At 34.0% G+C, this 27,207-nt stretch overlaps 1 protein-coding gene across 4 annotated transcripts in view; it reads right to left on the bottom strand.

The window, feature by feature from the left end:
- The window catches only part of LOC129575724 (homeobox protein slou-like), an 8,573-nt gene extending 3,027 nt beyond the window's left edge, over positions 1–5,546 (bottom strand). The window contains exons 1-4 of one of the 4 annotated variants that reach the window (XM_055459695.1): positions 5,330–5,546; positions 4,700–5,214; positions 4,422–4,516; positions 2,224–2,446 (exon numbers count right to left, since the gene is read on the bottom strand). In XM_055459695.1, the coding sequence (XP_055315670.1) occupies positions 2,224–2,446; positions 4,422–4,516; positions 4,700–5,102 (721 nt within the window). In that variant the 5' untranslated portion in view covers positions 5,103–5,214; positions 5,330–5,546. Of the gene's footprint in view, positions 1–2,223; positions 2,447–4,421; positions 5,215–5,329 lie in introns of all 4 variants that reach the window. The other 3 variants (XM_055459696.1, XM_055459693.1, XM_055459694.1) reach the window with 3 other exon arrangements.
- Positions 5,547–27,207: the final 21,661 nt, after the last annotated feature.

Raw genomic sequence — 27,207 nt, 5'->3', positions numbered from 1 at the left:
TTCAGTAAAAAAGCCCCACAAAAATATTGTCTGAATAAGATTTTCATACAAATTTTTATCAGACAATATTTTTGTGGGGCTTTTTTACTGAAAAATTTTCTCAGAGGCACTTCATTTGAAAACAGAATTACGTTTCATTATTCCGCTTGCCCATTCATATGTATATATATACACACATGCAGACATAAATATATATACAAATCAATAGGATAGCCGGCAAATCAATTTAAAATTGAAATTAATTGAGAGGATCAAACCATTGCGATTGCATACACTTGTCGGCGGTTTGACACCATCCGGAAAATTATGTTATAGCTTGGGGTCGATTATTGCGCGACGTATACATTACGTTGTGGTCGCATAGGATACATATGCGACAACAAACAAATTCAACAGCAAACCGCGCAACCAAACTCAATCTCCATACACGCGGATTGCATTTGCTTCATTGCCGCTGACCAAGCGGCACATACCCTATCAATGTTATGCATAAGTCGAATTAAAAGCAAACTGACTAGTCACCAGTCCGACATGCAGCACGAAGGAAAAGTGTAAATTTTCGATTTAATTTAAGGGCATTTTAAACTGGATATTAATTTAAATGGACATGGGTATTTTCACTTTTCTTATTCGCACTCTATCACGGCCGTTTTCAATGAAGTAAACAAACGAAAACATTGAATAAAAATAAAGTAACGATTGACTGGAGATTCTTAAAAATCGAGTCAAATTTCAACTTCAGCAATGAACTAGATCTCCAGAACTGAAGGACAGATATTTAAGTGAAACTTCAGAATGAGAATAAATAAGTATTCAAATCTCAAATTACTTATCTTCTTCCTCGCTCAAAAGAAGGACAATTGACACAAAATTTTTGATTTTTCACTTTTTTAAATTGAAATTTCGTTTGCACCTGTGAACATGTGTTAGTATCAATTTATCTAATTACATTCCAATATTGTTCGAAGAATTACTGATCCTTTCCGTGACTCTTTTATTTGAATCGAAAGAGCGGTCTCAAATACATCGAGCGAAATTCAGTCTATTCAGGAAGCATGTGTTGTTACAATACAACGTTAAGCTTAATTTTACATTGTATACACTTTGAAGTAATAAATTGATTGCGAATTCGTAACAACCGACGTGAAAAAGGGTTAAACATGTTTGACGCATCCTTAAAAAACATTTAATGAACCATTTATGTTTTGTACCGAAAAGTTCTAATCCTTGGACTTGTTAGCCTCCACTCAAAAACCACCAAAACGAACACATTTCCCAAATAAAATGCTCGTCGAGTTGTACGTGAATTTGTCTGTAATTTCGTCTGCGATTCACGATACCACACTTAGATCCAAGTAAACGAATTGAAGCTGTTAAACTATTTAAAAAGTGGCAAGATGGTATACTGAATATAGATTTCCATTTTATGTCTACATTGATTGTTGGTTAAATGATGAACACGCGTGCGACATTAAACGATTTGGGTTGCCGTCACTGTCGTTAGCAATTGTAACAAATCCGTTTCCGAAAGGAGAAGAAAAACAGATTTTTCAACAAATGCAACAAACGTTGCTTGATGACTGTGTAAAGGGTAATAACAGGGGTGTGTATCCGTTAAGATTTTCGAGGAATTGGCCACGTTGAAATCGCAGAAAATGAGTTTATAATCTTTTACCAGATTATTTTGTTTGCATCTAAGAATTTAAACGATACCTTTATATATTTAATGTGTAATTCAATGCCAACAGGTTACAATTGGTTGTTTTATTTTCTGTGTGCTACGATTAATTGCCACAATTCAAATTTGGTGTGAACTTTTTGATGGCTTTTGTATCCGACGCGAATGAATCTGAAATGCGGAAGCTATATTGAAATGTTTTCACGTCGTTCGCATTGATTAAAATGAAATTTGTCTGGTTTTCCATCCTTTGAAACATGATTACTTATATTTAGATAGCTTTTATATTACCACAATGTTTCTATTTGATTCGTATACGTGATTTAGAAAAATGTTCTTGCAGTTAGGTACTTGTACCTAAATCCAATATGTGTGAAATTATTTCATATTCACTAGAAAACCTTTTAAGCAATTCGATTTCTATGCAAAATTTATCACGGTTGAAAAAAACTACACCGATTGAATCTTGATTTCTTCAACCAAAAATAAACAACTGGCATTTTAAATGAAAAATAATTTTGGTAAAAAAAAACAAAATAAATCACCTGATTGCGATTCACTTTGATCATCATCCATTTGATTTCGATCATTCCGCTCGAATCCGTTGTTCAACCAATGTCTCGTACTATTGTGATTTTCTTTACGACTACAAAATTTATTTGGATCTAGAATATTCTCCACGGAAAACGCTAATTTTCGGCATGCATTTTTGTCTGTATTCGGTGTTGTCGGTGGTATTGTACGAGTCAAATCGACTGGACACGCCTGCTGATGAGCAATCATGAAAAGATGCAAAAAAAATGTTTGAACAATAATTAAGAAAATATTCTATTCAACCAAATTTATATATGTATAGACTTGATAGATTTATATACGTATAGACTAGGTAGATTTGACGAAAATATAGTTAGTAAAAACTTATTTCGGCATACTTATGACCGGCGGAATGGCAATGTCAAGATTATAAAACCACAAATATAAGTGCTAATAAATATTGCTTTTAAAACATTTTGTCCTTTCCTAAAGATTTCGTCTATCCTTATTCATTATATTATTAGATTGCCACTGTCACAAATTCAAGAGATCAACGAATTTTTGTTGTAATGAAAGTCACAAAATGAAAATCAAAACGTGCCAAATTGCAACCTATTTAAAAAAAGCTCAGTGTGATATACAGTCAATTTTATTTTCTGATTAATTCTGATGAGCTATAATAACTTATAATGAACTTTCAATGGAATTGTTAGAACTTTAAATGGTATTAATTGATTCGAAAGGAGGACCAAACTGAACGCAGTATATAGTGTTGAATTAACGGTATGTTAAACCTGTCAAATGAATTATTTTTACTGATTCTCATTAGCCAGAAAGTGTATTTTCGAAGCTGAGCAGGCATGAGCTGAACTGAATTTGCAAACTTAGGCGTCTGAAGCGTTATTTTGATGCTTTCACGTTGCTCAATTTTAATTGCTACTAGAGATCCACTTGGCATAATTGATAAACAATATAAATGCTAGCAATGAAAATTTTGCACAATTTTTGAATGCGTTCAAAATGTGTAAAAACTAATTATCTCTGTTGATTGGGAAGGTATTCCTGCTTATTCCGGGCAGATGAAAAATGTGTGTTTCTACCCGTGTGCGAATATTGTAACTGACCAGTCAGTTAACTTATTTCAGACAAAAATGACTTACTTTTATTGACATTTCAGTACAACGTGTAGTGTAAGTCTATCAAAGTTAAGTGAAATCATTCAAAGTTACAGTTAAAATAAATTGCTTATTTTGGGACAAAGTGATTTTCTTCATACAAAAACATAAATTCAATCAACTACAGTCATCTGAATCTAAAGTCAGTCAGTCATTTACACGGGTACTATGAACGACTACACTCAGGTTGAAATTTAGAACGGGTTTAAATTCTTTGTGTGTGAACACATAATCGGAATGGCTCTACTTTTGAAAATAATAGAATGGTATTTAGTTCCGATCGGTCAGGAAAGAGAGCGTGGTAGATCAATTGCAATAACAAAAGATTTAAACAAAAAAATTGCAATAATTGCGTATGGCGACCATTGTGATATTTTATCTATGAGATAATGCAAACATTTTTTAAAACTTTCAACTTATCATTTAATAATGTCTTTTAAATATATAGCCCACTGGACTTGATCTACTTAAAATAATTCCGGACTTTATTGAAGTGTTTGCGAATTTTTGAAAATTTTGAATCGATTCATCAAAGAAAGGAGCTTCAAGCTGCCGCAGGTGGAAGAGAATTAAAAAATATTCTCGCATAGTAACATCATATGCTCATTTATACACATCTCCACAAGCTACTCAATTTGTAGTCAATGTCAGGATTTTTCTCTGTTTAATTTACTTGTCAATTGTATTCAAATGAGCCAAATTCAACGATTCAGGCGGACTTTGCCGAAAATATCACGCATCACGTTTGAAGAAAAATTCCTGTTTTGCTTGAACAAAATGATTTTTTGTTTGTTTAACAAACCGAATATTTCTAACCATTCTTTTTTTCTTAGCAAAATGTGTTTCAATTTGACAAAATTTTAATTTCACTGATAAGGAAACTTTGGAGAAAATAATTATCGAGGAAAAAAAAATCTTTATCGAACTAGTCCAATTTTCACACCCCAAAAGCGGATATTACAGACTAAGTGTTAGATTTCAATAGATGACAATTCGTGATAGAGAAAAATTATAAGCAGTAAGTGGACACCTACCGTCGTTGTGTCACGCGTCGGCATTGTATCAGTTCTTTCATCCACTACCAATTCCTCGCTGGTATCACTTTGAGCATAGTCCGAATGGAATTCACCTAATTGTATTCGAAAACCAAAATCGGTAAATTCTTTTCCATTTGTCATACATCTAGCTAATTTCAATCGTTCAATATCCATGTCAACGGAATTGGCGTACAATGTCGGTAATTGGTGGCAGCCGACAAGCATTTTGTGATTTGGGTTAACGGATGGATTTAAATCGTTTTCAGCGCCTTTACCTTTCGGTGATGAATCGTTAAGTTTGGCTCCGATCGGGTACTTTGGTGATTGGTTGCTATCATCGGAGGGACTGTGTCGATTATATAAACTGCGGTTGCTTAGTTGCTTCAGTCTTTCGAGTGAAAACTTTGTGTTTGCATCGATATCAGACATATCCTTTGGATAAGTTAGTGGTCGGTTTTTCATGTCGATATCGTCCTTATCATGAAAGTTTCCCAACAAAATCCCATCGAATTTCGTTGGCTGTGGACGCTCCAGCACGATTGGCTCGAATTTGATCAGTTTCTTATCCACAATAGTACTGGTCTTAGTGTGTGGTTGTCCAGTTGGCGAGCTCGGGTTTGAATTCAATGGGCTAACTGATTTTGGGGTATCCGAATTTGGTGATTGCATCATGACCATCTTTTATTCATTATTTTTTAACCAAGCATCCAAAGAATTAAATTTTTCACAATTTCACTAGTCCTTGAACTGAACAGCGATCCTTTTACGAAAATTCAAAAAAGTGTTAAAACTGGAAATTCAGTGTACTGTAATCTCTTTTTTTGCCGTTGTCCTTCTTATTTTTTTGTATGTTTTCACAATTCCACTGAAACAATGGTTCGTTCACACTTCATTTTTGCACTCACTTTAATTTGTTTGTTCACACCAAAACATAACAACATTGACACATACAACAGATGCGAACGCTTCAGCAAATAGAAAAACAATATTTCACTGAGCACACAAATACGATCGAGAGTCGTGTCGACGTAACGAGCGACAATTGACAGGCAACAGTTTCGAATGATATCCCCGCGAAGACTGGTTCCTTACATAATATTTTTGTATCATTTAAGCCGCTCTTGACTGCGATGCTAGTCAGCTACTGATGCAGCATCAACACAGCACCAGCGTTTGGTGCTACAGCTACGCTCAGTGTAACGTAGTGTATAGACGTCCCCTATTTTATGCAGCCAATGATCAAACACTCGACGTCTGACTCCGCCTTTTAATGTTAATGACCAGGCGGAAACCATTGCTTTATTTGCATTGAGAAACTGCTTTTTATTGTCTAATTTCACTATATCGGATTATGAGATGAAAATGTACGTTTACAACACAAATATTCGTTCGTTGGTATATCAACAACCATAATAAACGATAACATGAAAAAAGCGCTACTCCAACAAAAGTTCAATCGCAATAATAAAAGGATAGTAGAGGGAGGGAGATAGAGAAAGACGGAGACAAGCGAGTACAAGGAGACCATCAACATCGCGTTACAAATACATTCATCGAGTATTCTACGCACACACACAAACGATAAAAATTACACCGATAATTGACCGAGAAAAATAAATTCATTCATTCAACTTGTAGTTCGGTTTGTAATGAGTCCATTGGATTTTATTCGACACCGCAATCAAGCACGCAAATAAAAGAGATCGAGCGTGGCCATTTTAGTAAACGTTCAACCAATTGATTTAAGCGGTTTTCAGAGAAATTCATAATTAAGTTTCATTCAATCCATGACTTTGCATAGCTCGAGATAGGACGCTCAAGTTGAGAATGAAAACGAAAATGTAAAGCAGCTCTAGTCTCTTTTGGGAATGAGTTTTTAGTGCAAAAAAATTCAACTCGCGCACACCAGCAACCATCGAAAATTCGATGGTGATGCGTGAATTGAAAGGCGCTTAGGCAACGTGCCTCCTTCCCATACACAGTTCCTTCCAGTCTTCCGGACTGATGGCGAAACTTGTCTATTCAACCAAACGAAAATTGACTATTTGCTGATATGTACTCAATTTCGTTATGAAGTTCAAAACGTCGTGCAAATTGATGTTTGCTTTTGTATTCGGCGTGCGCTTTAAACCACTTGAAGTCATGCAGAGCTGAAGCAGATGATTATGTATTAAATTAGCCAGACGTGTTCACTTGTTATCTGAGTAGAGTTTGTGCACCAGCCATGCTATAGCATATATGACGGGACATTTTGTTTATCGTTTATATTTTACTTTTGACTATACAATTGCCAGCAGCCGCTGCCCAGATAGCAAGTGATCACGTCTGAAATTAACCGATTCGAGTGTAAGCGGGAGTGGAAAATGGAGAGAGGATACTCAGAGATAGGTCGAGTATTATTTATCGAAATTATTTGATTCACGGAACTTCTCAATTTGTCCGAAGGATTTTTCTCACTACCTTTTTTATTTTACCTAAACTATGACCGGTTCATAATATTGATATATTCTAACAAAATATTGCTAACACACACCGTCATACATATCTACAGCATTTGCTATTGATGTTTTTACCATACTTCAAGATAGAAGACTGAACTAGACTGAACGGGACTAAAAGTTATATCATGTTTTGCTTTCTTCGTGATTCGAGTTCAAGCATAGTTTTTTATTATAATTTTTCAAGTTAGAAATACTTTCGGTCTCATATGAAACTAGGCATGAAATCATTTTGAATCATTCTGTTAAAAATAAATTAGCGAGAGCCAACAGACCGTTGTGCACCAGTCAATAACAAGATAATTGGGCCTAATTAAATAAATATGAACAACAAACAAAGCAAAGCGATTTTATGTGTTGAAGTTGCACTTACCGGGTATAAATGAAACGAATATCTGCAAAAATTATGTTATCGCTGAAAAGTTTTTCTTCATTTCAGATTTGCATATTTATTCATATTTTCAGCATTGTTTGCACTCAATCAAGATGTAATTTCTGCGATTGCTTTGGTACGCAAAGTGGCAGAAAAATAGGGGACGATATGTACCCGTTATACGTATCTTGAGGATTTTAAAATAATGCATAAATTGAACGGCTAATATTTTCTTTTAATAAAATTAGAAATAGATTAAAAAAATCCATTCAATTTGTGACGACTATCCGTTCTTTTTCCGTTGACGTTTACATCTTTTTGCTAGTTAGAAAAAGCTCTTTTTTGTAATATTGTTTTCATTACGATTATTGCAAGGAAAATTTGGCGTGAAAACGCAAAAGTTGATATAGACGCCAACGATTACATCTAGCACGCGAACAACTTACATTTCGTGTGAATATATACAATCTCCCCGTATAAATGAGATTTTAGCTGCTTTGTGCCATTAGTGGCACATATTTATATTTACATGAATGAATATAGCACATAGCCCAGCATTGAGACTTGTGCACATCACACAGCACACAGACTCTGAATTGAGTGGAAAGAATTGCGAAAATATAATCCGTGAAGAGGAGAGAATATTGCGAATGCCGCACATAAACATCAAATTAAATGAGCCATTTAACCACCCAAACCTTTTAGGCTCGTTTATTACGTGTATGTGCGTGTGCGAGTTTCGAATTTTCCTACTCAGTTTGTGACGATGCTGGCGGAAAATGAATCATTAATTAGACACTAATTGACAAGTATTCATGTGTTTCGTTCAAAATGAGCTGATACAGTGAATCTTCACAACTTCATCGTCTGCGCAAATTGCGATTTGTTCAGTGTTTGTCTTTTCGCCGACCAAATCGCTCTTGAAAAACTTGCGTGCGTTTAAAAACATATCATATCATTAATTTGTTATTACAAACAAGCCACGCATTTTTGAGCGTTTATCAATTAGAGAAAATATGAGATTTGAGAACAAATGTGTCCTAATGATTCCCGTCAACATTTAGCATTTTTAATCGTTTCGCATGCGCACATGCGTTTCTTCTCTTAAAACTGACGTTATTTATAGAAATTTAGATAAAATGAATGATTTCTTTTTATATCGTGCATATGCTTTATATTTATGCGGACTTTTTTTCCAATATTTTGATGCAATTTTATTTGATTACATATCTTCAATTTTTATTTTTTTTATTCAATAAAAGCAACAACATATTTTTTTTTCATTTTATAGTGCACCCTATAAATTTTATAGGAAAGCATTCTGATTGGGCCTAGATCCCAATTAATTCTATTTGCGACTTATTTTTGCAAAATAATATCAGTTTGCATTGATCTAAACCATGGAATATAGCTTTTTGGGTGATTTTCAATGAAAAAGTGTCATTTTTTAACAAAAATTCAGAAAATTTCAAAAAATGTCAATTTCAGGCCTGATTTATGGGCAAGTAGGTGTTTGGCTGTTAAAAGACCCCCATTCCTTTTGCAAAAAAATCACAGTTTGCCTTGACCAAAACCCTGAAAAATACTTTTTTCGAGTACTTCCCAAAAGTGTTATTTTACAAGGGTTTTCATGTCCTCAGTCCGAGGCGTCTGGTACAAAATTGAAAAGTCAGAATGGGCTCAAAATCAATTCGAAGCTTTGTCTCAACATGTCGAAGCTTTTGACTCTTACAGATCTCAATTATCTAGTCAAATTTTTGAGTTATCCGGCGAACAAAAAACGCGAACGCGGACGACGCCATGCAACCAACGCAATTTTACACATTTTTCATAGTGAACAAAGTATTTTTGGGGGCAGATAGGCCTTGATCGATGGGATTTGTTCATTGCCATTCAATGTGCAGTTATGTGCTGAAAGCAGTTTGATGTGACTTTATAGTGGTCGGAAAGAGAAGGAGTCATGAAATTTCGGCTAGTAAAACCAATGCTTTTCCTATCAAACAAGTTTGTGCGGAAAATCACTAGTAAAAATCAATGCAAATAGAGTCCGTGTTCCATCATTAAAACCAAAAAGGTATGAATATTTTTTCATTGTTTAATAAATCAAAATGCAGTAAAATTTATCCAAGATATGAATCGCTTCCATTTCGAGGTGAAACGTAACGTTTAGTGCTGAAAACCTAGCTTCCTCTGAAAAAATCTGACCAATGTTAATTGCAGTGTTCAAAGAAGCGATAAGGTTTTTGCCTAAAATGATATTGAAGTTGAAATAGAGTTAGCGCCACAAACAACTATCAGATGTCAACAATAACTCTGTGATGAATTCAAAAAGAGTTTTTGATTTGAAAAAAAAGAGGCGATAAGATTTTTTAAATGTTTCATACAAGTACAAAAACCCTATATAAATTATAATCAAACCTAGTGGGGAGATGCCGAACTTAAATGAGTGAAATTAGAACATTATTCAACGATAATAGGAAAAATAGAAGAAATTAGTGAATGTTAACGCTTATGGACGTATTGTTTATTAACAACGACAAAATAGTCCCGTTAGGTCTTTCATAAGCGTTGTATTGACAGTGAAATACGTTCTGCAACCGATTTTACTGGAAATATTAGCACTTTTGCATCAAAACTAGAAAAATTAGAGGCCACAACTCCTGCACCACACTAACAAAACAAAGTAAAACACGAATTTGCGATGAGCGCATTCAGTGAAGTTCATTTCAATTCTTTACGTCGTTAGACGCACTCATGAACGCGACAAATTGAACGCATCAACAATGTTCCGTAATGAAAGAAACATTTTTTACTTATAAAATTGATGTTTATCACCTGCTACGCTCTCACAAAAATCAATTTTGCACATTCGTGACATTTTTATTTTTTTTGTCTACTTTATTAACAAATATAAAAAAGATTCAATAATACATTGAACGATCTGTGTCACAACTTTTGACACTTGTCTCGTAGCGCTAGAAGTGAGCTGTCAGACGCTTAGATGCAGGACCTTCGTTAGAGGTTTTGTGTCAAAAATATATAAAATTGAATGTAACTAGACTCTACTAGAATTTGTGTCTCGCCTTTAGAATCAAACTGAATCATTTGGCAGAGAAATAGTTGAAAATAAAGATAACGCGGCTATGAAATCCATACCGACGACAATATTCGACCTGCCTCTAGTGGTCATACACACAACACAGGTTGAGCGATCAATATATACACAAAATACAGACACGCTAGCATAGGATTTATACGGTTTGCACGAAAGGCTACTTGATTATCGGCCATGCATACGCTTATGTGATTGAAATCTTCAACTATCACCACAAGCGTGGTGTCAGTTGAGCTCGTCTTATGTTTACATTGGAAATACGTGTTATTGTTGTTGTAGCTTCATCGGCATGTGTTGTGCGATTTCACAATATATACACTGCTTAGTGCTTACGCCATTCTACACATACACATTCACATACAGACAGACAGACAGACATTGCAAACACCGCTGATAACTTTGTGGTGAATTCAGTGGCTGTGTTTTATTACTGAGATTGTTTTTTTAACAGTCAGCTATCGGCTATCATGCACTAATGTAATAACACACAATGAACCGAGTCAGAGTTTCTTTGAGTCGTACCGAAAAGCGTAAATAATCCAAATCAAGCTGTGAATGCATCAGGAATATTTCTATAAACTTCAATATCAAGACTAGTGATTTAATCATTCTGTAGTTGTCAAAATTCAATGCACATCATTTCACACCCTTATAACAAAAGAACAACTTATAAAATATTTTTTTATAACTAAGACGGAAAAAAATTTAGACCAAAAAAGAGACAGATAAAGTTCCGAGCAAAAGTGACACAACTCGGCCAAATGATTCGGTTTGATTATAATTTTTATGGGGTTTTCTGTGCTTCTATAAAATTCATCCGACATTAAAACAAATCTTATCACCACTTTTTAAAAATCAAACACTGATTTTGAATTCACCACAAACTGACCATTTGCAGTGCCGTAACTAGAAAAAATCTTTGGTGGTGCGCTGAAAATTTTCAAAGGTGCTATGGAAAACGATAAAACAACAACAAAAACAACGATGTATTTTGCGTTTTTCTGAGAACTTCCTGATTTTTGAACTTGTAATTATCAAAAACTTGAATCTTCTTGTCTTCTCCTTTCTGTGAGATATCTTTCGGCTTATTAATAGTTTCAGTTCTTTCGAATTTGTTTACAGATCCACTTGCAATTTCGTTTGAAACAACTTGTTCAGGAGTAGTTGAACTTGTTGCTTTCGGTCGGCTTTTCTTGTTCCAAAAACTGTCCAATGTAGCAATATTTTGTTTTGACTTTCTTCTGTTTTGTTCATTGAACTGATAAACTGAGAAGTCAAATTGGGATGAATATGAAGTTTGATGGCTTTGGTTTCAAATTGGAATGAGCCGTTGAAATGCTTAGTTAGCGAAAATAATAAATAAACGCGTTTCAAATAACCAAGTTTTAATTTGAATCCAATCAGAACCGATAATCGATGCATAGAAGAATGCTTTGATTTAACGTTCAAAACACCGAAGCAAAATATTCGATCTAACATTATCGGTATTTTTTCGAAAAGGAGCCGAAAAAATGTTTTTAAAAAAATTTGGTGATGCTCGGCAAGACTTTGGTGGTGATGAGCACCACCAAGCACCCGTCCAATTACGGGCCTGCTGACAATTGTTAGTGGCGCCAACTGTATTTCAACTAGTACAATATCATTTTAGGTAAAAGTTACATAGAAGATCTTATTGCTTCTTTAAGTGTAAAAGCGTCCAAGATTCATGTACAGGGCTAGGGGGATTTAACTACGTGAAAACTTGTAAAAAAATGATATAAACGCGCACGAAATTGTTACATTCACCAGAGAACTTGCATGATTCCACTCAGTTGACAAGTTCCGTATTAAAACAACATGCGCGAACGCGCGCGAGTTCGTGTGCAAACTTGTAGCTGGACGACGCGCACACATCAGTCGTTCCATTTATTATATCTGGATTAACTTTTTCTTCAACACTTTCTCCAGCTCTTTAAAAATATTTCCTTTGTCCATTTTATAATTATGTAAATCTTTGAACTTTTGGAAAGGATGTGAAAAATCTTTATACACGTAAACAACCGATTTTTATCTTGAAACGCGTTTTAATTGTCAAATAACAACTTGAAAAACGCGCAAAACCATAAACAAACTTGTGTAAACTTGTGACCGTGCGCGTCAGTACGTACAAGGAACGCGTCGAACTCCCGCGAATCAAGCAAACTGGCAAAAAACATGCTGAACTCGTAAGAGTTAAATTCCCCTAGGTACAGGGTCGGTTAGAATAATTATTAATTTTATTTTTGAGCATAAATCATGAATTCTTCTATATAATTCTACTTTTCTTCCATTTGATAAAATCGATCCAAGTATTTTATTAACACCGGCTGAATATTTATTTTTACTAGATAGTTTGATTTCACATAAATGCTGGTTCTCGACTAGCCAAAATAAAAATCCAATTTATGAATAAGAAAATGACCAAACATGAAAATGTCTAATGAGAGCCGATTGTCAACGGTTCAAGATAATCTAACTACACATTTGAGAAAAGATAGACTAAATAGAGCGTTAAACATATTAGCTTTGACCTCAATGACTGCAAAAGTAATTGTTCAATTTATCAAAGAGGTGATAATTTGAAGAAAAGTTTTACGTCTAATCTAAACAAGTCCCTGTTGGTAGTTTTGAATCTATAACTCAATTCGAGACCGAAAGATATGAACAATGAAAGTTCTCGAAATTCCGTTTCAATGTACAGTATAAAAAGGTTTCATATCATTCTGCTTAAGACATTCCACATCATGGCCGTTTGCGCTGGAACACAATATCTTTGAAAAAATGTATCGCAATCCTTAAGAGTTTAAGAGCATATAGGTTGTATGTGCCGCAGTGTTCGATAGATTCGATTTTCCACTCCGCTCGATAGAGCCTCCATAGATTGAATCGAAAGAGTTTTTCAAAAGAGACTCTTTCAAAAGAATCTTTGCAAAAAATTTCAATATTCTGTTTCAAATTACGGCTGTAAACTATATTCAAATAATAAGGTTTTGAATTATATTTTAATACTATGAAGAAAAAAAAACAAAAAATATTATTTATTTTAAATTTTATTGAAATAATTGATTCCGTCCGATCCATATTTTGACAATCGTTGTGCACCGATTTGTGACATTTCACCATTCGCTGCAACTTCATGCCATGCTTGGTACATATACGATTGTCAAAATGATCGTTTTAATGAAATAAATTATTCCAATAAAATTTAAAATAAATCTTTTTTTTTAAGTTTTTTCTCTCCATAGTATTAAAATATAAATCAAAACCTACCTTCTGAATAATGAAAATGTTCATTGTATGGGAGTTCCAACGAAAGTTTTTTTTTTGGTTTTTTGGCGAATTTCGTTTTCGTGAAATTTTCGTGAATTTCTGTTGAATTTATTCGGTGAATTTCGGAATTTCAGTTGAATTTCTTGGTGAATTTTGGGTGTTTTGAGTTCTAGAATTCCAAAAAATTTCTGGAACTTTGCGAATTCCACAAATTCTTAAAAAAAAATTCAACTGAAATTCCCAAAATAAATTCAACTGAAATTCCTAAAAAAAAATCCACAAATTCTCAAAACAAATTTAATTCACCAAAAATTCGCAAAAAAAAATAAAAAATTTTTTTTGTTGGAACTGTACAATGAACATTTTTATAAAATTATCGCTAAAAAATGCTGTAAAAAATAAAAGAAATGAAATGAAAAGTAAAAAAAAACGCAACACTTTGTTTGGAACCGATGAAACCGGTCAATATATAAATGCATTTTATTAAATTGTATTTGTTTACAGCCATAATTTTTAACAGAATATTGAAAAAGAGATTCAAAGATTCTTTTTGCAAAGATTCTTTTGAAAAACTCTTTCGATTCAATCTATAGAGGCTCTATCGAGCGGATGGGAAAATTCAAACCCTGATGTGCCCAAAAGTGTGTTTTGGATAAATTTCGTTTGAATTCAACAGAAAGTTTTCTTGAATTATTAGTTTCTGTTATCTTTTTAGATATTTTATTCTCAATCGATTGTCCGACTCATTATTATTCATCAAAATAATAATGTAACACAAAATATGACACACTGTCGAGAATTGCGAGCATTTTATTCGTTCCTACGCTATTACAAACGACAGCGAAAAACAGAATGCATCACATGTATGCGTTAAAAGGAGCGAAGTGACAGCACACAATAACAATACAGCGTCAGTGATAATAACTCGTTGTTGTGAGCTAGATTTCGTCTAATGTTCAGTAAATTTTCACAATATTGCTAATTTTCTAATTTTCTTCCCATTTTCCCGCTTAATTTTCGAAAAGTTCCCGATTTCACCCCAATTGGGAATAGGAGGCCAAGTTAATAATTCATTAAGAAAATTACCGTGTTTCTACGTGCAGCAAATAACTACTGCGCCCGCAACGAGTGTTGTGATCTTGTATTTGTTTCTATACAAATTCGCTTATACGGGCTACGTTTATATATGTAGGGTAATGTTGTAATGTGTGGTCCACTCGATGAAATCAAAGTCGAAATGTCAAACGGGTGCTTTTACCGGTTTCGTCATATCAAAAAACCTTCATATAGCGAATCTCGAATATAACGAAAGTTTTTTAGAGTGCAAAAACCCATTGTTAAAAAAATGGTGGAAAAAAAAATCATTTTTATAAGGAAGTGAATTTTACCAAAGCCCGAAACCAGTTTGAAAATCGTATTTTTTAAGATGAATTTGGTTTTTTGTTTGGCTCAGGCCATGATATCGATCATATAAAATTATTTCGGAGCAATTTTGATGTTCAATATTTTTTAGTGATTCAATCAAAATGGCTTCAAATTTAATGAGTCCACACCTAAATCTGACATTTTAAAATTAGTGTATGATGTTGATAAACCGTCAAACAATTAACACAACAAACTGCGATGTAAATGGAATATATTCAGCAATGAATGCTCCAACGGCATCTATACGGTATAATTTGGAAGTATAAGTAAATGTTATAAGGTTTACCCAAATATTGGAAATGGAATTTGTCAGAAATGACATTTTAAACGTCATTCATAATTCAAGTCAGTGATATTCCGATAGGGACAAAAGCAATGCAAACTGAACTCTGAACGGTTTTGGATTTGCCGAATATATTACCATTGCGCTTCACGGTGTTGAATTAACATCTGACGGTCGTTTAGTGACTGATGTAACCAGAAAGTACACACCAAAATATGGAATATGTAAACTAGTGGCCGATGACACCTATACGCGAGTTGATTTACATCTAGCAATAAACGAACGAAAAATGTCACTACTTTCTAGTTACATTAGTCACTAAACGACCGTCAGATGTCACTTTATTGACGGTCTATTTACATTATACACTAATTTTGAAATGACAAATTTAGGTGTATAAGTGTCATCGGCTACTAGTTTACATATTCCATATTTTGGTGTGTTTTGGGCCACCCATTTTATTTCGCGAAAACATCAAATTGAGACCGAAAACCCGCAAAAACGTCATAAAATGCAATTAGTGTAAAATTTCTGTTACTCCGAATGACGACAATATAACTAAAATCTAATTCACCTGTAAATATTATGACTTGCAATGGACGTGGATTTTATCAGGCAAATGACGCGCACAAAACATTTCATACACCACGGGAATGTGCACGTCTAGAAGCGCGTCGTGCGAGTGATTATGAATGAACGTAATGGGAAGAAACGTTGCCAATGTGTTTGTATTGCATACAAATATATTACACTCAATATTGTAGGGCACTAACTCAACATTACACTGAGAGAAGGCACGAAGGATATAATCCAACCGTGCGTTGTAAATGTTGTCATTGCAGACGATTTTGTGAATTGTCCAACCATGGTTGGAATTTGACAAGTGTGGAAATACTATCAAGAGGATTTTTCTGTCGCAACGGTTCTTATATAACTGCACATAAGCCCTCATAGAAATTTTTTTATAGCCGAAATAGATGGATATTCAATTCTTGGAAGATTTGCCGAAATGACTTCGGGTAGGGCGATTTCAATTGTAGATTTTATGGACTTTATTGTTGTGCACGCTAACAAATATTCAGCTTGAATAAAAATATCAGATATTTTTATGCGATATTTTGTTGCATGCACCAAGCGGTGAATGTGTATCGTTGTTATGCGATCGTGTTTGTTTATGTGTATAACGGTTCATACGGTCAGTCCACTGTGTGCACAAATTCATGAACACACGTATACACTACATAGCGATGTAACACAGCGACGTCCACTTAGCAGCAATGCATAGAATCGAATACAGCGTGTCGCTTGGTGCATGCAACAAAATATCGCATAAAAATATCTGATATTTTCATTCAAGCTGATAGAAATATTTGTTAGCGTGCTCTGCTTCATTTTACAAAAGAATTCCCGTTTGAAAAAAAAATGACTGACTGACTATAATTTCAGTTGACTTTAGTTGATTGAATTTATGTTTTTGTTCTAAGAAAATGAAAGACTTGTAACTTCAAATAATTTTAGTTAACTATGATAGACTTACACTACGCGTTGCACTGAAATGTCAATCAAAGTAAGTCATTTTTGACCGAAATTATTTAACTGACTGCTCAGTTACAATATTTGCACACGGGTTACGTTTCATTATTTCGCTTGCCCATTCAAATGTTCTTTCCTTTGAAACTTGCGTTGATATTTGTTTTGAAAGTATCTAGATTTTTATTTATTGAAAGAACAGGCAGGTAAATTTCTTACGAATAATGCTTGGGTATGGGTATAATCCCAAAAATCAAGTCAATTTTAAAGCGCCTCAAAGTGCTTATCAAATCACTTGAAAATCTAAATTACAGCGTAAAGGTTGACATTATTCAACAACGAACATCAATTTTACACCGCGTGTCAATTACCCGCTGCGGTTTTCCAGTTCTGGGTTAGAAATGCTTATACGTGAACCTTCATTACGTTCAAGAATGTTTCTTTCGCATCATACATGGGGGAACGTGTAGCAAGCGAATGGTGCGAAATTTTCTAAAAAATAACGCTTTCTATGTTAATCTGTATGGTAGCAAATTGTGCGGCTTGAACCTTTGAGGACTTTTTACGCTTGAAAATTTACTGAACACCAACGAATAGTTGTGAAGTACCGTAAGAAATGGATGCAGAGAATTTTCTTTGATTTTTATGTTTTGTTCATTTGAAGTATATCATTCGCTTGTCACCTTGTCATGTTTTCAAGAATTCCAGTCTTTTTATGCAACTATTTTTACTTTGAACATTTGCCCGTATATTGCCTGTCTCAATGATAAGCAATTAATTACATTTGTTAATCTCAAGATTTAAAATTTTGATTTATAATTGGTTCCCCAATTCTTTCATCGGTGTTTGTTTCATCAGATGTAGTACCAATTCGTTTCTATGCTCAGCCACCGAATATCGTATGTGCAGCGATGCGGACCAAACAGCAATATTATATTGGAACGAACGTAAAAGAGATAAGAAAATGAAATACCAAATGTTCGAAATTGTTTTAAAAATAAATAAGAGTTTCACGTGGAGTAAAACTCTTACTAAGTCAGACATATGTGTTGGGGGGACGGCTCTTACTTTACAGCTTGCGTTCGATGCTGCCGCACGTGATGAAAAAGGTTTCATATTTCAAAAAATCAACAGAGCGTTAAATGCTCAATGCGTTTTGGCCAAAGTAAAATAATTAGGCATTACACCAGTCAACTTTGGTGATTTACACCATCTTTGGTGGTAGTCATTCACCTTTAATTCAATAAATTTCCGAAAATGAACAAACTGCATAACTAAAGTCGAGTTTTTATCTTCATAAATGTATTATTTCATAGTTGATCGTAGATTTTTGTATTATTTTTGGGGATTTTAATGAGAAAAATGCATGTTATTCTGTAATTGTTGTATGTTTTCTTCGCCGTCATATCTAATTTAGAATTTACATTAAACTGTTGAATGGAGAATTGTATCACACCATTTATTGGTTTGCGTACACGTTCAAGGTGCACGGAAGAAATCGAACATTAGACCATCAATAGACATCTATAGAACTTTGATGAAAAGTTCCCAATATGTGAGAGAAAAAAGTCTTAAAACTCAAAGCGCCCAAATTATGAATTCTTTTGAAATTTTTGTCAGTTCGTATTTACTTGCTGTGTCCAACTGATAGATGGCAGTAATTAAAAAGCTTCTGAAGTTCTAAAAACTTGCATGAAAGTTTTCAACAGGACGAAAAGCTTCCAATAGGATAAAAAGCTTCCAATAGGATAAAAAGCTTCCAATAGGATAAAAAGCTTCTTTAGGTCGGTTAGACTTTTTGTATTGCCTCCAGAAATCCGATTTCTGGAGGCAATACAAAAAGTCTAACCAAATTCAACTACAAATCCAGCAACACAAAACAAATGATTTACTTCTTTAGGTCCTTCGGCAGTTGAGTGAAGTTGATGAATAAAATAGGCCACAAATATCCTTTTCATGTAAAAATGAATTTAATTTAACCAAATAAAAATATGACTGGAAAATTCAATGAAAATGACGTGCCCATAGAGTGAGTAATCGAATATTTATTCACCTACCACAAAATCAATGTACAGCTTCGGAACCTTTTCACCCAAATACCTTTTGATTTTGTTCAGAAAAATATAGCCTTGTACATTGTTCACCCTCGTCACATTAACCTTCAGTATATTTTTATCAGTCGCTTTTCGACAATTTAATGTCGCATAGATGTGATTTGTGCTCTTTAATTTTCATCCATTCTCCGTAAATCCTGATCCATCTTCTATTCACCCTCTTCAATTATGCTATTGTCACATTGTTTGGTTGAAGTACATTAACTGCTGAATTGGTTTCTATTACCATTTTATGGATGTTTAAGCACATGCAATTTTTTTTCTGGATGGGCACGGAGCATGCGCTTCCATTGCCAAATGGAAAAGACTAAATCGCAAAACACCTTCAGCCAATTATAAGGTACACTGATTTGTAGCTGTGTGCATCTGGTATTGTATTTGACACAGCGACGATGTTTAAAGGTGTCGTTCTTCCGCTGAATAATACGCAGACAAAACATGGGTGGTAGCTCACTGAAGACATTTATTATTCTTATTAAGTACATCGAAGTGAGGTGAGTATTTAATTATCGCAACTTTGATTGCATAAAACCTTAACTTATGAAACTACAAATGAGATAACGTAATGCCAGTTTACGCGATTGTCTTTTTTGCATATTGAATTCATGAATAATCTTGTAGAAAAGATATTCAGATTCATCTGCTTGAAAAAATATTTTTTTGATTCTTATTTAACATCGTCAAGCTCTGGCTGAATATAATAGAGGTATGGAGGTTTGGCTGGAAAATAGTGCAAGACTGTTACATCAGTTTGTATTAATTTACAATGATTAATCATAACTATGAGTTCTCGCCTCGTTAAAAACCTGGCTTTTTTCGTAATTTTTTCAGCATTTACACAAGCATGACATGAATACAGCCAAGATGAAAATGCTTCATAGTAGTCAATTAGCAAACGGTTCAAAACAACCTTTGAATTATATTCTCTATGATTAGTTGTAATTTCCCTAAAAAAACAAGAAATCAAAAGTAGAAACTTCGAAATAAAATGCAAATGGAATAAATGAAACATGGAGCAAACAGTTCGCTGCATCAAATCCCCATTATATCGTTGTAATATTCGCGAGGAAAATCGTGACCCATACCCGCGAAGCAAGCGAAAAAAACGGGCGATATATCATATAAAATGAAACAGATTTAAAAGAGAAATGATGAGAAAATTGAAACGAAAACACTTTATGCGATCTAAACACAAAAATGATTGAGAGGAATAAAATGCACACGCACCATGCAGCCACACAATGATTATCTATTTTCTTTGTCAACAATGAGCATGCGGCATACGAAAAACACAACACATGTAACAAAAGGACTTGCAAATAGTTTTGAGACTTTTTCTGTTATTTGTTCTTTTCTTTCAGTCGCTCATTTCTTTTTTCGATTTACGCGATGTATGTGTGTTTGTGTTTGCATTTGTGCGCGCGCCGTTGACTTCCCGTGGAATTTCGTGTAATGCTTTTGGTGCATTTGAATAGATTTAAATTTTCTTTGTTCGTATTGGAATTGTTCGTTGATTTCTGTTGTGTATTTGCTATATGGACTGTAAAACGGTAAAGGTACGATCTCTTCTGTCTATGCACATTCATTCATTTTGTTGGTTCTTTTGTTCCATACATTTTGCTGTGAGTGTTCTTGGGATAGCAGTATTTCTATCAAAATGCTCATCTGTTTTTTTTTTTCTTTGTGCGAATCGATGACAATGAGAAAATGTCTGAAAACCGATTAAAAAATCATTGAAAATGAACTCCCCCTCTCCGCACTTGCTGCAACAAAACGCACAAGATTCAAAAGAAAACACAGAATGAAAGGCAATGAGCGCAGATAGAATACACAACAAATAAGTTTTAAGTCAGTGAATTATATTGTTCTTTTGCAATTAATTGTTTCGGTCTATTCGAAGTTTTTGTAAATGCTTTGATTTGGCATGCGTTGCACTGTGTTGCATTGTCGTTTTCAGGGCAAACAAATCGCATGTATATTGCCGAGAAATATGCGGTGAATTGAATGTCAATGTGAGTAATTGAAAATGTTAAATGCTCACAATATATTTATTGTTTGACATAGTGAATGGAATGGACCGCGAAAAGCAAGTCAACTCCCCAAAATGGTATACTTTTGAATGTAAAAAAAGTCTATGTTCGACAACAATTCGACTGTTTTAGGTAAACCTAAATAAATGTTTCAATCATTTCAATTTGGTTTAAATTCGGTCGAAAATCAATGCTCACTTGGCTCGAGTCGAAATTATGCCGACATTATGGATAAATATGCAGATAAAAGCACCAAAGAAAAATATAAACTTGTTAAACAAAAAATTGGCCTTTACTTGTTTGCTAACCAAAAATTGATTCTGTTTTGAATCTGGCAAAATTGGTTTGCCATGTATAGAAAATGGAAGAATTTCGTTTCACTCACATGAATATCCACTTGCAAAACTCCATGTGGCGGCGTTGCTGCTGAGATTGCTGCAAATGCAGGATGATTTTTCAACGAAAAACAAAATCAATCATCGTTGATTACTTTTTACAAAAGCCATTTTCCCACTGACTAAAAGCACTTTCTTGTTGTGCAACAAAATATAACGCTTTTTATCATTTAAATTGCCATATGTGTACCCCATTCATAGTTAAATGTGACGGTGTGGTTGTCTCTTTTGGTTCCCTCTGTTTGTGTATTCCCTTTGACTTTTGTGTTTTTGTTCGAATGAATTCATCATATTTGTGGCAGCGTTGAACTCAACAATAACACCAAACAGAGCTATAAAAGTGCAAGAAGTGAAAACAGTTGAAAAGGAAAATGAAAATTACTCGATTGAAACCGTGATGAGTACTCTAGAGTACAAGTACACAATGTATATATGTATGTTTATATTGTGTCGCTGAGAATAATTGTGGCACTGCAGTGACGTTCTGTACAAAATCAACTTTTTTAAAGCGCAACATTAATCGTCAAACAGGAACCCTATACGAACAGTATGAATGCAGTTGGACAATTTGTGGAGCGTTTTTTGTTGTTGTTGAAAAAGCACCTTTCCTGATGTACAGGATATTCATGCAGCGCCATAATCACTCTCACCGACACAATTTATACAGAATATTACGGAAAATTCAATCGTAATTTTCAAAGCGGTTGGTGAAGAGATAGAAAGCATGTTTCGCATGTTCCAACCTAGGAAAAATTATTATTGCGTGAAAAATGGCATCAAAAGTGATGTGGCCATGTTGAATATTCGCTCAACCAAAACTTCAAATTAAATGGGATTGCATCACTTTTGAACATTCTTTCATTTGTATTCTTTGAAATATTCACTTTTTCAATGAACTCAGAAGCCTTCCTTATTTCATTTCTTGCCACATACACCAAAATTCGTCTTTTTATAAAGCAAGCAGGTAAAATCTAATAAATTATTCGTTTTTAGCAGAATCTGGTTAGCAAACATTCTTCATTACAATTATAACTTAGATATGCGGTGTAAAAACAGAATTTTATGCATCGCAGTCGAGAGAGGAATCGGTGCACTCCAATTCAAAGGTAGCGATAATAGCGTTTTGTAATAATCTTCCGGAAAACAAGCGAAACATCCACCATTCATTCGTTTGAAAGAAAGTAAAAAGTTGAAATTCGTCAAGAAAACAACCCTTTCGTTTCCGCACCCGAAGCTAATTTGGTGTCTTTGCTTTAATGATGATAAGGGAATATATAGCCATGCATTAAATTAGTTAATGGGTTATGGGAATATTTAATAAGCTGGCGATAAAATCTTTACAACAAAATGAAGATGGTTTAACGTAGCGTCTTACTTTGCATCTTCTTATGATTAGATACTTTTTGATAAGTGGGATATCTATAATTAATTGCATTGCATTGTTAATCAACACACTGAATGGAAATAAAATATGCGAAAGGAGTCAACATGACATTGAGTAATTAAATTAGAAAAACGACCCCAATTAAAAAGAAATTTGTTTTAAAAATTATACTGTATGGCCTAAATCATCAACATTTTTCTCAATAATAAATGAATCTGTTTTAATTTTTCCGAATTTGATTTGGAACATTGTTGAAAAAAAAAATCAGAAATTGCTTGATGAACATTTTCCCACACATTATTCCATTATGAGGTCATTGTTCATTTGAACATTTTTGTTATTGACAGAATCGGTTCCGATTGTAACTTGTATCAACATTGTTAGTCGCATAAATGGCCATTATTAGTCAAATGCATTGAATTGTAACCAGTGAAAATGGATAATTATTTTTTTATTCAGACCAAAGCTATATTGTTTACATTTCTCTCAAACATATGCACCAACTCGAAATCAACAAGAGTATACCTTATTATTTTATTTATAAACCTATTAATAGACGAATATGTACCCCTGCTCATCAAATGTTGGCGGAGGAAAATAGTTGTTGAAATTCAATCTGGCTGAACTTGTGATGCCGACGCTTTAGTGTTCGGTGTTTGGTGCTCAGTGTATCATCATAATAATCGGTAAAGCACAACAATCGATAAGAGAGAGAGAGAGAGAGAGAGAGAGGGATAGAGAGGGAGAGAGAGAGAGAGAAAGAAGAGAGCATGTGTGTGCATGCGAATGTGTCTGCGCATTTCATATATATTACACACACAGATTACGTGGTGTGTTCGAGTTCATGAATGGAAACCGTAGTCCTTATCGTTATATCCATATGCATTGTCCTACGAAGTACGTCTCGAGAAAGGAAACAAGCAAATTGAATATAACAAAAATCACTCACTAAACGTCTATAATTACATTATTTGTACACAACATACGTTACTTTTTGGTTGCATTGTAGTTTCCACGCTCTCATTGTTGATGAATACGTTGTTGTTTTCATAGTATATTCGTATGAAAAATCTATGTGAACGTTGAACATTATAGGCCACGTGCCAATTTAGGGGTGATTTCAATTTTAATTCGATTGGATTTGCCTACTAGTTTTTCACGGTTTTCAATTCATTTGAAACACTGTTTGCATATCCGGTGAGACGTTAATGTGCCAACGTTTGTTGAATACTTGGCAAATAATACAAAACGTCCTCTGAATTTTGATGAGTCGCAATGATCATGGAGTACATGTTCCGCTCTTTACTCGCCTCAAAGTTGTCGATGCTTGATGGAAATCATATTTTATGGCATTGTTAATGTACTTAAAATTCATAACAAGTATTTAATCAACAGCCACTTCATAATAATATCTTTTGTTATTTGGTTTTTTTTTCTACACTACTCTCACAGCCAAACCAAAGTCAACGCGTGAGATTTTAGATTATTCATTTGAAATTTGCGAAAGAAGTGGAAAAAAGATTGGTACATTGCAAGAGGTGAAGAAAGAGAGGGAAAAATTGAAAAAAGGAAAGAAAGTTGAATAAGAAAACGTCCATAGTTGAAAAGTATGCATTTTTTCTACTTCATATGTCGAAATGGATTTTATTATTCAATTGCTCTCACACAGCATACAAACAATCTTTGTTTGGACCACGCAGCAGTTGCCATGGTGATACATATGGGCGGGTATTCCCATTCTCGCTCACCTTTTCCGACATTCAAAAGGATAATACGACAATATCACATTCACACATATTAAACAATGAATGCAAAGCATATGATTTATTTGCTCCACTGCTGGAAATATCACCATTTCGAACCAAACATTTCGTCATATTCATTCTGTTTCAACACTGCAATTATTATGATTGTTCACAAATAAAAATCAAACAGTTGTACATTATCCGAATCAATTTCCACCTCGGCGTTTTATTTTTCAAATTTCAAATCTCTGGCCTGCCCGGTAAATAGGAAATATGATTCCTATATTGTTTGCTTTAAAAACTCAAACTTTCGAAAATTGCTCTGCTTTTTTCTCACTCAACAATTAGAAAATCTCCTTTTGTTAGGCTATTAGACCTGAGGCAAAACATACAAACTGATGATTCTATTTTTTGTGTATGCCTTTTCAGTACTGACGAATAGCATTCAAACAATAAAAAAAATATATATTCAATTCAATGCGATATTTAAAATTACATATGTTCAACACCATCGGAGTGCATACACATCAAGCGACAGTCACATAATAGTGTTAAAATAGCATAGTAACAAAATAATATGGAAAAGAAAACCGTTAAAGTTTTAACCAAAGGATCAATATGTAGAAGACGAATTTATTTTCAATGCCTTTTTGAGCTAAGTAAAAAACAAACACTTAGCTAACTGCTTACTCGTTTCCGATTCGCATAGCTCAGGTGAAAACAAAATTATGCCCTGGTGAAATTTTGTTGACTATGGTGACTAGAGTTTAGTCATTGAATCATTTTTCTCCATACAGTTTATGATTAACTAGTGAACCACTATAGTCTCAGTCAGAAGACGTTGAACCAAGAACGCTGAACCTTTCAACAACAAACATTTTCATGCATATTTGGAGTACACGTCGGACAAAATATGATGATTTGATACCAAAAACCATTAAAATGTCACTTTTGTTCGAGAGGTACCTCAAAAAGATAAATTTAGGAGCTTTTCTCCCTATATTTTCGAGAAAAAATAATTTTTTACCCTGAAAAGTGTATATTTGAGGAGTTTTTTTAAACAAAAATTGATTTTTCGAGAACTGAAATCGAACCAATCGAATATGAGTTATGAGGATAGAAATATGAGAAAACATCTCTCGACTTGGTTATATTAGCACCCAAAATTTTCGTGAGGGATCATATTAGAAGTTCAAAGGTAGCATTTACAAGTTGTTTGCTCAGTGAGATGATTTAGCTTTTAAATATATGGACGTTATTTGCCCATTTTGGTTTGGAACAATCTTAATTTTCGCCACTAAAATCATATCGGTTTGAATTAAATTTGGTCATAAATCGATTTATCATCAAAAATTGAGTAAAAAAAAATCATCAATTTTTTGTCTTTTTTACATTATCTTCATTGATATGCACTTTAGGTACCTGATGTCATAGCAAAAGTTGTAGATTTTGGTGCTTAAAATAGAACTCAAGTTGCCGTTCTCCGTTCAAAAGTCTTAATTGAACTATGTTTGACACTTGAAGATCAATTTTGAGAGGTCCCCACAGAAAACTAACAAATTCCGCCTGCCATGGATTTTCCTTCAAGTCGGGGTTGCCGGACCCAACTCAATCTTGTCTTTTTCGATAATCTTTCGATTTCGCTGCTGGATTGGTCAGAAATCAAACTTTTGCAATTTGAACCATCCTAGAGAAAAATATTTCAATTTTAATACTATAAAGTTGCATTTATGTATTATAATAATGGTAATATTAATTTCTTCAATTCAAACATTCATCCTTTTGGTCAGCACTAACTCTCTATTTTTTCTTCAGTTCATAAAATGTAGACAGTGCTTAGCTAGAAAAAGTGTTGGAGTCCATTAACGTCGATGTCGAACCCAAGTCTTCAAAGAAAGAGTTTATCATATGAAAGCAAAATTAAATTTCGAATTAAAATAAATGAAGTAAAACTACAGGTGTATCCAAAGTTCAGTGAAAAAAAAACCAGAACTTAAATACAATACAATTACAATACCTACGCGAGGAAATTTAAAACACAGCTTTTGGGATAAACACTTTAATATTTCTCATTCTCGACCAGCAAAACCAGTGTTTTGAACTCCAAACCCTCCTTCAGTTTCGCCACTGTACAATCCAGTCTCTTTTTTGCTCAATGCTCATTCAGTCTTATTATCTGCTTCCATTTCTATGAATAAGAGCAGCACTTTATTTGTTCTGCACGTTTAGTGTCTGATCATGCGTGAATACTCGTTAGCTTCAAGAATAGAACTGATTTAACTGACGTGTTGAAAAGTATTCCATGGAGACAATGTTTGTTGGGAAATGGTGAGTTGAATATTCCAAATATATACATGTACATATATCAGAGTTGGTCAATCGGTGGAACTATTCGAAGAGACATATTTGATCCTAGTCTATTTCCTCTTATCGTAAAAAATTAAATTCATATTCCTCGCAACACTAAAAACCCACAAATTCATGATACGTGTCCTAAAAAGCAAGATTGCCAAATTCATTGAATTCTATGGTTCCCAAACAGAAGATTTTAGTGTGAAAACAGCAAATTGGAGAATGATTTCCTACCATTCGGACAAATTGTC

Source organism: Sitodiplosis mosellana, unplaced genomic scaffold (genome assembly GCF_009176505.1).
Source record: "Sitodiplosis mosellana isolate CC-2019 unplaced genomic scaffold, AAFC_SMos_1.0 Smas_scaffold_6167, whole genome shotgun sequence".
NCBI lineage: Eukaryota > Metazoa > Arthropoda > Insecta > Diptera > Cecidomyiidae > Sitodiplosis > Sitodiplosis mosellana.
Note: the sequence above shows the minus strand (reverse complement) of the source record. Positions and strands in the feature narration are given on the sequence as shown.